Source organism: Atractosteus spatula, chromosome 7, assembly GCF_055471065.1.
Source record: "Atractosteus spatula isolate fAtrSpa1 chromosome 7, fAtrSpa1.hap1, whole genome shotgun sequence".
NCBI classification, from domain to species: Eukaryota; Metazoa; Chordata; class Actinopteri; order Semionotiformes; family Lepisosteidae; genus Atractosteus; species Atractosteus spatula.
The window spans coordinates 59,757,482-59,773,058 of record NC_142712.1 but is presented as its reverse complement, the minus strand read 5'-3'; the positions used below and the strand labels follow the sequence as shown (position 1 = coordinate 59,773,058).

General features: G+C 39.0%; 1 protein-coding gene across 1 annotated transcript; it reads right to left on the bottom strand.

Annotated features, from left to right (window-relative positions):
• Nucleotides 1–4,994: 4,994 nt before the first annotated feature.
• Nucleotides 4,995–12,849, bottom strand: kti12 (KTI12 chromatin associated homolog). The gene is made up of 9 exons (XM_088921191.1): nucleotides 12,607–12,849; nucleotides 10,643–10,694; nucleotides 10,211–10,263; nucleotides 8,740–8,795; nucleotides 8,386–8,465; nucleotides 7,586–7,745; nucleotides 7,020–7,082; nucleotides 6,611–6,679; nucleotides 4,995–5,279 (listed from the first exon to the last, which is right to left on the bottom strand). The coding sequence occupies exons 1-9, from the start codon at nucleotides 12,755–12,757 to the stop codon at nucleotides 5,136–5,138; spliced, it is 828 nt and encodes a 275-aa protein (XP_088777317.1). The 5' UTR covers nucleotides 12,758–12,849; the 3' UTR covers nucleotides 4,995–5,135.
• Nucleotides 12,850–15,577: the final 2,728 nt, after the last annotated feature.

Sequence of the window (15,577 nt, the reverse complement as noted above, 5' to 3'; positions counted from 1 at the left end):
CTCAAGTCCAGCCCCATGGCCGCTGCTCCCAGCCTGCCTTGCGGGCATATAGCTAAGTGGAGGTGCGGTCACTACTCTGTTCTAACGCTAAACCACGTCATCGATGGAGCGAGTTGAGCGACTAGACTCGATACGTCTAGTTTCTACAACAGCCGCTAGAGGGCGAATGATTATTGATTTGGAGCGCCTCGAGTCGATCGCAAGGATGTTGTTTCAGTTCTTTTTTCGTTAGTCGCTAGTGTTTCCCTACTAAAAATTTCGTAGGCCCTAAGCACTGTGCCTACAGAGCCTAATAGGAAATCCGGTACCGCACATAAGTGTAAGATTACACACAAGCACGACAAACGACAAAAATAACTACGGGTAATGCGGCAATTAGCGGCACTTCAGCTCCACTGCTTCCAATTCGCAAGTCCGTGCGCGCAAAGGCCGACGCGCTCGGAAACACGTGGTTCCCTGGATGTGTGTGCGTGCCGCCGGTCTCCCCCCCGCCGGCCTGCAGCGCGGTGAGCAAGCCTACTGAGCGGCACCACAAGGCAACACATCGTCAGAGAAGACAAGGAGTCTGGATGAGTACACTACCAATAGCACTGCAGCATAAAAAGGGAATAAATGGAAAAAAATGAATGCTGAATCCCGACCCACAGCTGGTACCTTAGCCAAGGAAGTTTTTGACATTATTTAGCAATTCTTAAAGGCATGAGCACATATTGCCCCTATTTCAATTCAAAGGAATCTCATATGCTGTTGTACCAATGTATTATTTCTTATTCCAAAGATCATGTAACAATAATAAAATCAAATAATGAAGAAACCATAATGTACTGTTTCTTATTCCAATACAGGAGTGGACAAACACTGAAGTTATCCGTTGGCAGCCAAAAATGAACCGACTGAGGAACAGTGTTCTGCTTGTCAAAGGGAGTTCTAACTGCTTTTCTTTCGAAACTCAATTTTTTTTTCTGGGATACTGTTAATCCAGAACCCTGAGGCTCTTTAAGAAACAGGACCAAGCCCTTGCAGCTCAACTTCACACCCGTGCCTAAAACTGCACATCTGCCAGCTGTGGAAAAGTATTTCATGGGAAAGCGCAGCCTTTAAATGTTTGAATGCTACTGCCTGTGTATGAGGTCGATGGTGTTCTGCCACAGACAGAACACAAAGCCCCCATAGCTTGCTTTCCCAAACCATGTCAGCGGAATTCTAGCAGCTCCCTTCCAGAGTCATAATCACGACTTCTCCTGAAGCGGACATCAGTAAGTGCCTGTAAAAGGTGTCACAATTAACAGCCGAACACAACAGAGAACTAATTACGCACCTTTAAAAGCTCTCTCTTTACACCTCTGCAAACCAAAATAATCTCTTATTAACAGCCATTGAATCAGATTTACATTCAGACAGGAAGCTATTCAAAACCAGCTTTTACTGAGATCTAAGTTTTTCCATGGTGTTTTTTTTTGTTTTAAATCATCTCAGGACAATATGAAATTCTCAATAGTGGGCACAGCTTTCAACAGAAGACAATGTTCCTTCCCCCAAACCAGAGAAGGAAATCTATGTTACTTTTCAAAGTTCTGTTTCTCTCCAACTCTCATTACTCATAACACTGAGTTGACCTTGGTTCCCATCAGAGAAGTTTAAGATGTAGTTCAGCAAAGCAAGAAACACACAGCTGGATAGCTGAACCAAACGACACTTAAAAGAGCGTCTTCACACGCAGAATTCTCAGAGGCCTCCTGATAAATTATTTCCACATTAAAGAGCCCCCACTAGCTGCAGATTAATCTTGGCATACTCCGTTTCAACTGTCATCAGGCTTCTGCTTTTTTTTCTCCTCAAGTCTCCCTTAATATGAAATACAGTTCGTATTTTTTTAATTACCAGTATTGGGCTAACAGTAACATTTTTGACCAGCAACCAAAAATTCAGAGGTCCCAGTGTGAAAATTTTAAAGCCTTTGGCTCAGCAAAAACCACACTACAAAATATGCAGAGATGTATTTGTGTTTTTGCTAAGCCCTAAATTACTGATGAATGAGTGATAAGACAATCTCAAAGGAAAAAAAGTTGTAATCCAATCTAAACATTTCCTTTAAACATTCAACAATCGTATTCAGCAAAACAACCATTTATTTTGCTAAAAGCACGTTTTTAGATGTCAAAGCAAAGGCTTGGTGGATCCTGTTTTTCTGTGTGCAGCCTTGGTAAACATTCTCGATTTCAGGAGAAACCCTATACCCTGTTTTTCAGCTTGACTTGTCTATTTCTTTTACATTTAATGGAGCTCATCAAATGTACAACATTACAAAGCTGTGTTTACTTGCAGGCTTTCATCAGTCACAGTTTAATTGCGTCACGCCGCCTTAATTATGACCCTCGGCGTTGCTAACCTGACTTGAGGACAGCACCTCTCATCTCCCCTTATTACAGATTCCCCTGGGGCCACCAGCATGGCTAAACTACCGGAGGATCTGCAGCAAGCCAACGTACTCCGTGTGCCCACTCCCCCCTCCCCAGAGCTGCCGAGGGAAGGAACGCGTGGAATGAACTGACTGGAAAACACAGGAAAGGCCGGCTAACGAAACGTTAAATGCAATCTGTATCCCCTCCAGAGATGGTGCGGCCATCAGAGTAAATTGGAGTAGAAGAAAGCATGACTCCAGAAGACCCGGCCAGTGCGTTAAACTAGGGGTAACACAAGGTTTCCCCCCCCGGGGGTGGATGAGTTGATGACAGGCCGAGTGGATTCAGTCATCTGAAGGAAACCACGCTGTGTGAACAGCAGCACATGTAGCCCACATTAAACAAGGACAGCAGGACAGAGATAAATGTCTGCCTCCGCACCTTGCAGACCCAGGAAAGAAAGGGAGTTCTGGCAAACCTGTTGGTAGAAAGGGACCGAGGCATTTTCTAACAACAAAATGTTAAAGAACTGAAAGAAGTCAGTAGGCTCCTGCTAGTTAATCTCGTGTCATATTCTTTTTTTTTCTTTGTCAACGCGGAAACAAGTATTTAGGGAAGAAAATGAAACGACTGAATCCTGCTGTCACTAGCGATAGAAGCCATCACAAAACAGACCCATTTTAATGTAACATTTACATCTTCATACATTTCTTTGAGACATTAAAGAGCCGACTGCAAACAAAAGAGCCCCAGGTAACATATCTGCACGTCGTTTCAACATGAGCGACAACCTTATGCATTGTCAGTAAAAGCTCAAATACCTCTAAGGCACCCACACACACACCTGTAAAAACACAAATAGAAGCTGAAACAAAGGGGGGCAGCGGACCTACCAGGAGAAAGACACTTGTCACCTGAACAATCTGTCAGGGATCTTTAAAAATAGTTCAAAAACTCATTAAAGAATCAAGAATAGATACCAGGGACACAATTCTAAAAGCACTGGAAGTTTAAAAGATGAAAAGAAAACTGCAAAGTGGAGTAAATTCCTTTGGGCATTTTCTCAGAGAGGTGTACTGCTGAAGGTATAGGGGTATTTTATTACAAAATAGGGTATCCGCCTACACAAGTCAAGGAGGGGTTTTTCACAGCACGGTGGAAACCCCCTGACATTGTGTAAGAGCCCTGGTAGATTGCCAGCTACCAAAACAAGTTTCGAGGGCTCACGATGACATGAGTTTGAGCAGCAGGAAGGGCCTGATCCAGACGCTCCTGTGGAAAAGCATTAATTGCTCCAGGTTTGGATATGCTTGTTTTAATATTGCAGAGGCCCTGTACGTCTTGTTCTGAAGACAGAACACTGCTACATAATTTAAACTTAATTTGCCTTCATAATTGTGGATAAGATGGGAATAAAACAGCATTACTGGAACTGTGAAACTCCGATGTACTGCAGCATAATGAGTTCCAGGCTATTATACAAGTACAGGCATCTCAGTTGTTCAATAAAAGGTGCAAGTCTATTTGCTGATTGCTTATATTTCCTATTGTAAATCGATGGGAGTCAATGAACTAACAACTTTGTATGCAGCTCCTTACATTTACACAGAGTGAAGGTATTACAGTTGACCAATACCCTCAACCAGCATAGTCTACTGAAGCCAACAGAAGTGGAAAGTCATCCTGAAACACACTCAAAAAGTCAAATGTGTTTAACTGGTTAAAACGGGAATCTCCTGCAATGTGCTGGTTTTAAAATTTTCAGTAAAGTGGTTGTATATGTATTGGACAAATTGTATTCAGCTGAGAATGAAAAGTGAACTATGAAGAGGGAAAAGATTTGTGTATGGGCTGGTGAAACACCAGCTGCTAATGAGAAATCAGTTCAATTCCTGCAAAACCAGCTAGGCTTTGTTATGGTATTTGCTTGCATATGACCTAAAGATGCCAGTATAATTGTGCATTCGAGCACATTAAGCATTGATCCTTAGAAAGACTGAGTATCTCCTTATAGATGATTACACAACAGGATTACATTTTAATTGCCACTAAATTACTGAACTCCAGAACTGGACTAATGAACTCCAGAGCTGCAGAGCAATGTTACTGCTAGATAAATGAAACACCCTAGAGTCTATAGTTTGTCTGGAATCCAAACTTGATAACGGGAATAAAATACCCTGGAGTCTGGAGTAAAACTCACTACTTCATCCTTTACGGATTTTTATAAACAACAATAAACCAGCCAGTAGAACCTAAAAATCAGTCAAAATGTAATTTGAAGCTCTTTAGATAAGATAAGATATTATGCTTTGGCTTGATTTCACATTTTCAGCTCATAAATCTGTGGAGTAAATTAAGGAAAAAAAACATGAAACCCAAAAGACTTAAAACATGTCATGTATTTATTCATTCCATACTCTCCAATATTTAAAACTTCATCACATCAAAACAAATACAAAATTGCCTTGTAAGGCCAGGTTTTAAGCATATTTACAATGCAGGATTTTATTTTAGACGAAGGGTTTTCAAATAAAATTTCAGCACTCTTTCAATGTATTCAATGTTCATTTTGAAATCGGGACAGTGAAATGGAATAGATAAGTCCGTTTTCTACTCTTGATCTCATGTGTGACAGGAATAGATTAAGAACAATGGCTAAAATGAAACTGAAGGTTCCTGCTAAGGCCATATAAAATATTAAAGTGTACCTTTATAATATTTAATAAAATATTAATGCATGCTCTTGTTTAAATATTGCACAAACATGTTAGCGATTTGCCCAATGTTTTCTGTTGGGTGCATCTTGGCGTAACTGATGAACTGACGACGAAGCTTGCGTAGCTCAGCCATGTTGAGATTTCTGGTCAGCTCTATGTGTGGAGAGGTTAAGGCAAATCAAGTAAAAATGAAAATGCAAAGAACGAAAATGTCTGGGTTTCAACTTACAAAGACCCTTCAGATGACTGACGTTCCCCAAGAAAAGAGAAGTATTTACGTATATCAGCAGATGAGCACAACGCAAATCTCAACATCCCCCTTATACATTTATGATATATTATAACTGGATAAGATATGACTATATTTATATGACAGATATGACTATCTACATCACGCACAGGATAACTTTAAATGGAATAAACAAACTGATCATATAAGTCTAAAGCATTTACTGCTCACACCTATATTGTGACTGACCTGGACAAAACTACACACCATCATTTTTGTGCCACAAAGAGACATCTGGTATAGGACATGCTCAATGTAAAAGATGGATAAACCACCAGTCAAGGAAACCATATAGACGTCATAGGGCTCACCTGACAAAAGAGAGGCAATCTTGTGATGTTGAATTCTTTGTTCCTTATCTTAAATGCTTTTTCCTGACACTGATACTGAACATGGTGGAACGGCTCTGGGCAAACTGTCACAGCACTGCTTTAATGCATCCTAAGAAATTAATTGCCTTTTGAGCAATAAAGGTTTCCCGATTACAACATTCTATAGAATTCGTATTTCAGAGTGATATGACCAAACCTGGCTAGTTGCATGATTACGAGCTTAAGGCCAAAAGAAAGTACAGTCCACAGCATCCAAGTACTAGGTATTTGCCTAATGAGGCCAAAGACTCACTACTTTTGCCAAGTAAAGATCCATGCGCTAGGTGTTAAAAATCCACTGTAATGGAAGTGACAGTAAATACTGGCCAAAGATCTATGTCCTGATCTATGTTTTTGTACTGTAGTTACAAAAACGCTTAGGGAAGGCTCAGTGAGAGGTTGTTTTAACCTCCCTGAAATCACATCTTGCACATTTGAAAATTTGTAGACAGATGCTTCCTATGTCTGAGCTATAAAAAGATGAAAAGTACAGTAAAGTACTAATGGGAACGTCTCGGAGAACCCTCCTGAAATCAGGAAACTGCAGTTATCTGACAAAAAGAATCTGCTGGCATGTCACAGAATAAATGCTGTGCTTCAAAGGGTTCATTATGCTGCAAAAGGCTGAAAACCTGACTGGCAGCTTTGTGCATCACTGCCCCCAGGTGTGACATTATGTGAGGATGAGAAATCCATTGGTATCTTTTTATTGCTTTAAAATTGTTTTATGGCCCTGTATCAAACCTCTGGGGATGAGCCCAGGATATTTCTATCATCTGAAACATGTGGTACAGTCCCTGCAAGACAGCACAAAGACACAAAGGATATTTTTTCTGTGGCTCCAGGTACAGCTAAGACCTCCCCTGGGACACTAGTCTTTTGAGCATTCAAAACAGCCTAGGAGAAATTTGAGACCAGAGACATCATAAGAGATAACAAGTACTAGGTAAAGTACCAATACATTTGAAAGCAGTTTCTACAGTGTTGCTAGATGCCTTAATTCTTTTGTGACTAAAATGCAGTTATATCTAAACAACCATTCACATGACAAAGCAGGTGTGAGGTATCCACAGAAAAATAACTTACACCTCTTATTAGACAGTCATTGACAACAAGTTAATAAAGAGCTTATAAACTATTCACTTTGACATGCTATTCAGTAACACTTAAAGGAATGCAAAAATGTGTAGAACGCAATTACCATAACTTAGAACATTTCATCAGACACAAAACCTACCATGAGCATATCCTGGGTAACTTTGTCTAACTCGTACAAAAAGTTCGTAGACGACAGTGGCTGCTACAGGGGACAATAAGATATACAAGGTTAGAAAGCAACCAGGAAAGAGGTTTGAACACGTGCGAATGAATCACAAAGTACTCCTGCTGAAATATATCTGGAATGGATACGGCTGACAGGGAGGAATAATCAATTGAATTGCTTATGAGGCACAGTTTAAAGAGCTGTACCTTGATTCTGATTAGTACGGCAACACGTCCTCATGTACTGGTTGCATGTGATTTTCATTTCTTAGGTTCTATCCCCTGATACTGTATATCTCTTAAGTACTAATAAAAACAACTAATTGTATTTTATTGTATATTGTATATGAACAATAAAAAACAAAGCTATGTTGCCATTGTCTCAGGTAATCTGTTTCCCTGAAAGAACATTTCTGAAATGCAATTTATCATAAACTGCAGTGACAAAGCCCTACAATTTGTACTACTCAAGGTGCTCTGTCTCAGGCTGGACAGAGGCTCTAGCAAGAACAACAGAGCTGGTCAAGGAAGGTCACTCACACTTTGTGTAGACTGGTTAGGCGGAGGTGCTTTTCTGTGAAAGATGGCATCGGAGATTGCTTCAAATGGCAGCGTTTCCTCTTTCTGAACAGTGAAGAGAGGGCTGTCCCATCGGTTCCTAGAGTCCGGGGTCTCAAATCTCATAATCAGGGCATCTAAACTACAACAGCAAAAATAAACACTGGCACATATGCTATTGATTTATGTTCTTGCGTCTAATAACATGTTGTGATGAAATTTGTTACGTGAGGAAGTATTTCATTGTATTTATCTACTGTATATATGACAAAGGTGAAACTTAAATCTTTCTAAGCTTCTGGCAGGCAGATCATTTACACATGGAAATGTCACATTGAAGGAGAATAGCACAAAACTTACAGATTACCAATTTACAGACGAATTGACAACAAGTCCTATATATCAATTGACACTAATTTATAGGACTGGATTACAGGCACCAGCGCCAGTGAGTGATTTTAGCGCTTTGGGTAATATTGGAAGGTAACATTTACATTTTTTAGGCAGGATATCTTCTGTAGATTTTATGTATGCTGAAAATCAGTTTGCACTATCCAAACTAAAAACCCAAAGGAAATGAGGCAGAAGTCATAAATTGCACTTTCAAAGTTAATTTTTTTAATCAAAGATTCCTGCATTGTATGAGTTATTTCTCTAAAATTAGTTAAATTCCCACAAAATTGATAAAACCCCTAAGCAGTGGTCCATTTACACAAAATGAGTAAGGAAGTGAGCAATGAAGGAATCTGTCTGGCAAAAACACCTTGTTAATCATCTCTTACATTTCCTGGGAATACTGCTTTTCTACATCTCCACACTTATTCCAGGTAGAGCTGACTTCTGCTGATGTCAAGCAATAAACCTAAAAATCAATTCATACATGAGTTTCATAATATGCTATGGGTATCAAATGCAGAGAAAATAATTGCTTTTTTACTTACTAGAAAAGAACAATTGTTAATTGCAATAAAGGCATAAAATGTATGCATCAGCATAACAAAACTCTATATTGCTTATGTTTTGGCAGTAACAAGGAATAAAAATGACTAAACCCACATTATTTTAAGCAATAATCTGCTAAATCACATAAAATCAAAGGGATAAGGTATCAGAATGCTTTGTAGACACTTACATACCAGGCAATGGGGAGTTTGCGTGTGTTTTATTAGACAGAAAAGTTCATATCTGTAACCTAAAAGAAATTAAGGACACTGATGTTAAAACCAATTTTTTATAGTGATGGACTGGGGAATTCTAAAAGCTGTTGTTTACTGACTGTACAAACTTGGAGTCAAGTCTCAGACTGATAAATCCCAGGTGACTGGTTTTGTATATATTGCTCTACAATAGTTCCGATGCCGCACCAACTAATTTTAGAGTTAACATTAACCCAGTCTCACAGGGCAAAAACATTATTGTAATTGCATAATAAAGCTACTGAAGAAGTTGTGATTTTTCTGGAGATTTGCTAGAATACATCTCCAAGGCAGTTTCAGAATTCAATAATTTTAATTGCATTTTTAAAAACAGACTGTATTTGAATTGCCATGTAATTTAAAGCCACAATTGCCTTTTGATAAACACTTCCTGGAATTCAAGGTGAAATAACATTTTGCTGATCAAGGAAATAAAAAGTTACATAAAATATTTATAAAACATAAACTAACATTTATAATAGAGGGTTATTCCTTCTTGCTCCTGTCGATGAAAGCATTCTAATCAATTTAGGTTTTAATAAATCTTTTACAAACATATCTAGCAAGCAAAGCCACAAGTGGCTATGAGGTTCATGTTAACATTGAGAATTTGTAAGAGTTATCACAAACGAAACTGTTTTATAATAGAGGAATAGATGAATATACGGTACATAATGTACACATCTATATTAAGATAAGATCAGATCACTTTACTGGCCATATACAATTTCTTGTATTAGGAATTTGTCTTTCCGGATGTCTTTTTAAAGTATTAAATGTTAATCTTCTTACATTTGATGGAAATCCTTGGCTTAGCACAATAGTATAAAAAAAGATCTTGATGCTTGCAAATCAAAGACAAAAATCACCAATCTGATGGATTAAATATTAGAATCATTTTAAAGAGAGCAAAATGGTTGATGGACTATATCCAAATATACAATTTTCAGATGAATCAGTAAAACTGCATGCTCAAAACAGCTCCCAGGGAAACATTTCCTCTTTCACAGGGAAAAATAACTTGCAGTTCTCTTGTGGCACGTTTGAAATACCTGTCTGCAGCTAAAGTTCTATTTTAATTACATACTGACACCTTGCCTAATGAGAATTTAAAGAAAAGAAACACATGACAAGGATCTTTGGCTGCTGAGTTGCCTCAAATCATTTAGACATCGCTCTATACTGTAGTTACAGTACATTACACTTCCAGTACAACCTTGCAGTTGGTTTTTGCTAATTATTATTCCACTGTGATCAACCAAAAACCATCCCCCTGACCCCTTCAACTGAAGTATAGAAAGGACATTTGCTTCAAAATGTTTGTACGGTGTAACAAAATGTTGCAGATATCAGTATTTAAAGTCAAGATTAATGTATAGCTTCCAAAATATAATATTAATTTCTTTCTTACCTTTAATGTAATTTAGGGAATCCAGAATGACAACATCCTCTTTGTTAACCTTCCTACATAAAGCACAAAACGTAATCGTCAATCGTTTTTGGTTTTCATCTTTAAAAACAGTATTTTTTTTTATCTCTGGTGTCACATTAGTATCATGCATCTCAACAGAATTTTCATCTAAACAGAAAAACATGCAACAGACACAGCTCTTATTTTTCACTTGCCATTCAATATAATGCCAAAAAGAAAAATGTGGGTAACACAATGACACTTTACTACCATTACTGCAGGAATTGCAAAGAAAACAGGAAAAAAAAAAAGAATAAAGAGAGATTCTGCGTTAACATGAGCAAGAGCAAGATAGTGAAATAAAAAAATGGCACAGTCCAATAAGTCCTCAGTTCCGTCCATGTGAATAGCATCTCAGACACGAATTCTTACCTCTCTACCTCAGCTCGCAGGGCTCCTCTCAGATTCCTCTCTTTCTGGGAGTCTGTGTGAAAGAGGCACAGGCTGTGTGGTCAAAGGGATCAATTCTAATATAGTATGCAAAGAACAATGCTAAACCTTCTCCACGGACTCACAACTTGCACACATATTCATCAGGCAGAGCGACACCCTGTTCACCGAAATCTAATTCCACGCAGCTCTAGAAGTCTAACGACCCACAACACCGAAGCAAGAGGAGAAAATGATGGTCATTTCAGCTATGATTTATGTCTCACATTGTTATACCAAACGTAAACCTTCTTGTGTATTTTGGGGTTGTGAAACCACAGCCTCGGGCGGTTTTCTAAGCAATAAAAGGAGCGCTTTCAGACTGATCTCAGAAGCCAAAGAAGGCTAGTTCTGATCCGTACTGGGATGGGAGATCTGAAAGGAAAAACAGATCACAGCAGTAAGAGGTGGTGGCACACAATCCCTCCGGACCAGAATTTCCAAACCATCGCCACAGTATGGTGACGGGGGACACTGCTGTAGGAGTGCCACTCACCTTCAGCTGAGACATGGCATCGAGATCCTGACTGTTTCATTAAAGTTCCCATGGCACTATTCTTAAGAACTGGGGTGTTAACTCCAGTGTCCTGGATAAATTCCACTCGGGGCTTGGACAATCTGCCCTATCCAAAGTTTCACTTTTATTCAACTGCTGAAGCAATTTCTCACTTCTCCCTTCTGATATGTGGTGTAGTGGGGCTGCTGGCGCATAATGGTGCGCAAATCAGTAATTGTACCTACGGTATGCTGCCGAATGGTCTCAGCAGCCTCCTGAATTGCTATGCACAATTTGAGGACTTCACTAAAGCATCTTTTCGTGTGGACCCTAATTGGCTTCTGACTAAAGAGAAAATAAGGAAAAGTTCAGACACCAATTCCTTCAAAATGTTTTCCATCCCAACCAGCAGCTATATAACAATAAACGAAATTCAAAACATTCTATTTGTTTAACAGTCCAGGCCATCTTGTACAAACCTCGCTCCGCTCCATGCTTTAGTGTTTTCCACCTACATATTTCTCTTATCAATGATCCTAGGAGAGAATTATGCGTGTTGCTTGGAAACAGTATGAGAATACTGGCCCCTGTGTATTTTTGCCAGAATCTACCTTGTAAAGAAAGCTGCAGGAAGCCTCGCTTTGATTATTTCACTGGCATTTCCTGAAAGCAGATTTGACAATGAATAAATAAATGTCATGAATTTTGGGCGAACACATCTGCATGCTGCCTGTGTAATGATATGATTGATGGCCCAATCAAGATCACATCCCTGAGCGCCACTTTCAATAATCACATCCCTGAGCGCCACTTTCAATAATCACAACAGGGAAGAAGCCGCAGAGACCGGGAAGCACAGACTGCTCGTTTAAATTAGGAAATGCTCCTGTAACAGACAGATTTATCTGACCGGTAAATTGCACTATTGAAACTTATGCTCAGTTTAAGCATCAGGAAACAGACTGAAAACAATGCCAATAGAAAAGTCCCAATAAAGTATGGGGTTATTAATAGAATGGAAAGCAAAAAATAAACATTTGTGTAAAAGTGGTGTTTAAACCCTCAGTAAAAGGAGCATCTGACTTGTGTTCACGATGTTCTGCAGTCTGCACGTTTAAGAAAATGCGTTTTCAGTATGGTATGTCAGTAATATGAAGCTAAGGAACATGATCATATCGATGCCCGGCAAAATTCAATATCAACTACAGTGCGTTTAAACAGAGAATTGGCTTTTACGGTTTAAACAGCATTTTCACTCAGCGTAAGCGGTCAGTTCGGATTCCTAGAGAGAACGTACATGCATTTTCTACCATGAATTAACTGTTAGTTTTAATTCCGCTTAACGAATCGTTACCATGTGCACAAGACGAAGTAAGACGTGTGATGCGTCAAGCAACGCACCGACTCTCACCTGCGTAAACACTGTTCTTATCCACTCCCACCGTCTCGTCTCCCACCACATACACCTTCCTATCTGTCTGTCTCAGAAAATACTCTTTTAATTCCTGGGCTCGTCTGCTTTTACCGCTACAAGGAAACCCACACATCACGACAAGCGGCATTTTGATACTTTTTACAGAATCGAGACAACTTGTCTCTACCAGCTCCGGCGTCTGCAGGCAGGCAGTCAGGAGGCAGCCATGTTGAACCGGAAGTGTTTTCCACTCAAGGGTTATGGTGGCCAGGATGTCCGCGGTAGCGGATGGTTCCCATGAAGCGAGCCACAAATTTATAACTACTGTATTGTATACTATATTTAAAAATCGAATTTATAACACGGTTTGTAATTTTGTGTTGGCATAGTGATTTCTTGGTAGTGCTTCTTTTGTCACGGAAGAGTTTTTTTTTAAATACAATTATTATTACATCCATCCATTTTCACATTTTCAAACAGCTTCTTCCAATTCAAGGTCATGGGTCGCTGGCAAGCTATTGGGGCAAAGATGGGGTACAACCTGGATGGGATGCCAGTACATCACAGGACAGACAGACACAGGGCTAATTTCTCCAGAAGCCAATTAACCTACCAGTATGTCTTTGCACTATGGGAGGAAACCCACATGAACATGGTGAGATCATACGAACTCCACACAGATAGATCCCCAAGTCTGGAAGTGAATCCGGTGCCCCACTGATCCATTGTGCCGCCTGTTATTAATGCAGAACTGTAATGTTTGTAGACAGTGGTTTTTCAAGTACTGTCCACTTTCGGAAAGTGTCTTTTACAGTGGCTCTGACAGTGGTTGGAGAGAACCGGTTTATATGCAGTATTACTTTTAAAATAGTAATTCCCTCCATTATCAGAAAGGATGCAAAGCAGGTCTGCACCCTTCACAGGCCACCAGGACACGTGCAGATTTAAGCACTTCAGAAGGAGAGAGGAAATTAGCGCACCCAGAGAAAACCCACCCAAACATGTTCTGTTATACATTTGCAAACACTGCTACCCTGCTCTATGTGCTGTTTGTCATTGCCCTTCATTGATTCAGTTTCCTCACCATTCCAGCAAAATGAGCGTCTTGCAGCCGACAAAGTGACGTGGGAGACATGCAGCTGTCACACACCTCAGGAAAAAGTCACCACCAGCCAACTTTCCTCAGTCATTTCCGTGTTGTTTACCTGCCGATCCCGGCGTTTTCCCACAGTTTTAAAGAATGATTTTTACTGCACTATTTGTATGGCTTAGCTCATTTGTAAAACCAAATGCAAATGTCAGATGCAAACATTTAAGCATGTACAAAATTGAATAAATACATTTCGAATGACATAGTATGACAAAGAAAAACAGTCTTCAGTTATTTGCTTTTAAAATTGCTGCATTTGTTCTAGATATAAAATGTAAAAGGCACCAGTGTACTTTTTATCTAAAAAGTTGTTATCTTGGCATTTTAGATGATCCTCAGGATTTGCACATTCTTTATGTTACTATAGAGTCAATGATTTGACTTCCTAGAAAAAAAGGAGTTAATTATATTTACTTACGTGTGGTCTATGTGTTCATTATTTTTTTCTAGATTGGACAAATCACTGTCTCTGTGGTCATAATCATAATCATGATTTTAACTGAGAATTTTTAAAAATCTAGCATTTAAGTTTGTTTGACTTGTTGTTTGTTTTTCACGGAAATAATCTGAGCTCAGCTACTTAAAAAGAAGAAAAATCCTATCTCTTTAATTAATATTTTAGTGGCCTAATCCAGCAGGGTTGTCTCTAGAGAGATTCATTTGCATCTCCAGAATTACAATGCTGAAAGTGCTGAGAGAAGCGCTCCATCATTAAACCAATGGCAAAAGGGAATCGTTTAAAAGGACTGTCTTTAAAAGACAGCTGATAACTGGGACTGGGGAGACTGGGGAGAATCGACGGAAGATGTTAAACCTCTGATGGGAATGAAGAATTCATACTTGTCAATATGTGAAGGAGAAAAGAAACAAATGGGGCATAGAAGATGCGGATTTGAAAGCTGAGTGAAGACATATTCAGGTCACCAAAGATATTCTTTAAAAAGGGAACATTAAGCACAAGTTTTTGTTTTCTGCTTGTTCAAATGTGTAATGTTTAGGTTAATCATATTCTGGTACAATCTAGATCTGGAATGACCTGAGCTTAGGGAGAGAATTGACCTTCTTTTATAGTTCAGATGTGTAATATACAGTATACTGAACCCTTCTTCTTTAAGAACGTGGGAGTAGATTAATAGTGTGTTGTTGTCATTCTCAACCAATGCAGGAGGACTGGTTATTTGTTGTTGTTTTTTTACTTCTTTCCAGGCTGAGGTAGTTTGGTTTAGTTCTAATACAGTGTTTTGAAAGATCCTGTCAACTCCACATCACAGATACAGATTTCCTGGATTGAAAAGAAGAGCAAAAGTCATGCTAATGCAAGTAGCTCATTAAACTACACAAAGAGTTCAGCTACAGTAACTCATTAAAACCCATATTTAACTATTGCAGTAGATACAGCCTTGCAACTGGAGACATACATCTAAATTGGTTTCTAGCAAGAGGCTTAATAGTAATGCAGGTACAAGATCACCTTTTCATTGTGTATTTAAAGAAAAGGGCAAAATGAAAGTCTTTGCTAAGCTTTTGATAGATTAAGTTAAAGAAGATGAGTGGTTTAGGTTTAGCATACTGTACATTAGTCTAATTCTTGTTACAAAATCAAGAGTACTTAATGCATAAAATATAAATTTTGCATGGTATCTATAGCACTAATGAGCTCTGCAATATTTTCCTGTACAATTCTGAATGCACAGTGAGATTAAATATTCATATGTTGGATAGTTAGCATTTCCAATTGTATGTATTTAAAATATTATTCTGGGGGCTGCTTTAGGCATTAGCCTTGTAGATTCAGTGAGACTGACATTTCACATGTAG